At 71.4% G+C, this 1,053-nt stretch overlaps 1 protein-coding gene across 1 annotated transcript in view; it reads right to left on the bottom strand.

Moving 5' to 3' along the window:
* The window catches only part of CLRN3 (clarin 3), a 13,970-nt gene that overhangs the window by 3,148 nt on the left and 9,769 nt on the right, over positions 1-1,053 (bottom strand). Inside the window, exon 2 of the mRNA XM_004680367.1 lies at positions 257-436. Coding sequence (XP_004680424.1) covers positions 257-436 — 180 coding nt within the window. The remainder of the gene's footprint in view (positions 1-256; positions 437-1,053) is intronic.

Here is a 1,053-nt window from a genome sequence, read left to right as displayed (position 1 = left end):
TGCGGCTGGCCGAGCCCTTGCCTTGGGTCGTCCGCTAGACTGGCGGCGTCACGTGCGTCACCCCCACGCCCTCCCTCACCCCGCTCGGCCCCTCGCCAGTGCGTCTAACCTGAACTTAATTTCCAAAGATGCGGAATCAGCGCAGGCAGTCTGCAAGCATGGCGGCCCCAGCTCGTGCCGGGCAGGGAGCCCCCCCACACGGCCCCCAGGGAAGCAGCGGCACCCCGACGGTGGCCCGCGGGGCTCCGGCACTCACCGCCGAGTCCGCTCCAGGTGTACACGCCCACGGGCCCCAGGAACGTCTGGTAGGGGTTGCTGACGCTGTTGTAGAGGGTGAAGCTGGAGCTCAGCAGCGACGCGGCCAGGCTGACGGCCAGGCCCAGGACGGCCAGCAGGAGCAGCACTTTGGAGGTGGACATCTTCAGCTTCGGTAGGACTGAAACAGCGCGTGAGTGCGGCCAGCCAGAGCCCGCCTGGGCACAGCCCCTGCTCGTCCCCCCACCCCACCCCCCACCCCGCCAGGCCGGAAACTGCCTGCGCACCTCTCGCCCTCAGCCCGGCCCCACTCCTGCCTGGTGTGGCTGTGGTGACGGGCAGAGCCGCTCCCGTCCAGCCCACTGGGAAGCAGCCTCCGGGTCAGCTGCGGCGGGGCGGGGCCGCCTGAGCGCACCCTGGCCCCGGGCACTGGCCAGAGGGCGCATCCCGGGTCCCCTGGGCCCGCTTTGTTGCGAAACCAACTCTGCTCCCTCGGGGATGCCACGTGTCAGCACCACAGGTCCGGGGCCCTCGCCCGAGGGAGGCCAGAGCAAGGGGGCTGCCGTTGAGCGGGGAGCGGGGACCCCGCGGCGGGCCGGATGAGCGGCCACAGGGCAGGCTGCACGAGGCCTGGGAGCCGGGGGCTTGAGGGCCCGCAGGGGTGCAGAGCGGAGGCTGCCCCAGTGCCTGACACCCCAGTGCCCGGGCCTTCTGGTAGAAGACGATGATGACCACCGCGCCCACGTCCAGGCCCATGATGAGCAGCAGGAGCCAGAAGGGCGCCCCGTAGCTGTGCGT

Source organism: Condylura cristata, unplaced genomic scaffold, assembly GCF_000260355.1.
Source record: "Condylura cristata isolate star-nosed mole 26May11 unplaced genomic scaffold, ConCri1.0 scaffold00011, whole genome shotgun sequence".
NCBI lineage: Eukaryota > Metazoa > Chordata > Mammalia > Eulipotyphla > Talpidae > Condylura > Condylura cristata.
Note: the sequence above shows the minus strand (reverse complement) of the source record. Positions and strands in the feature narration are given on the sequence as shown.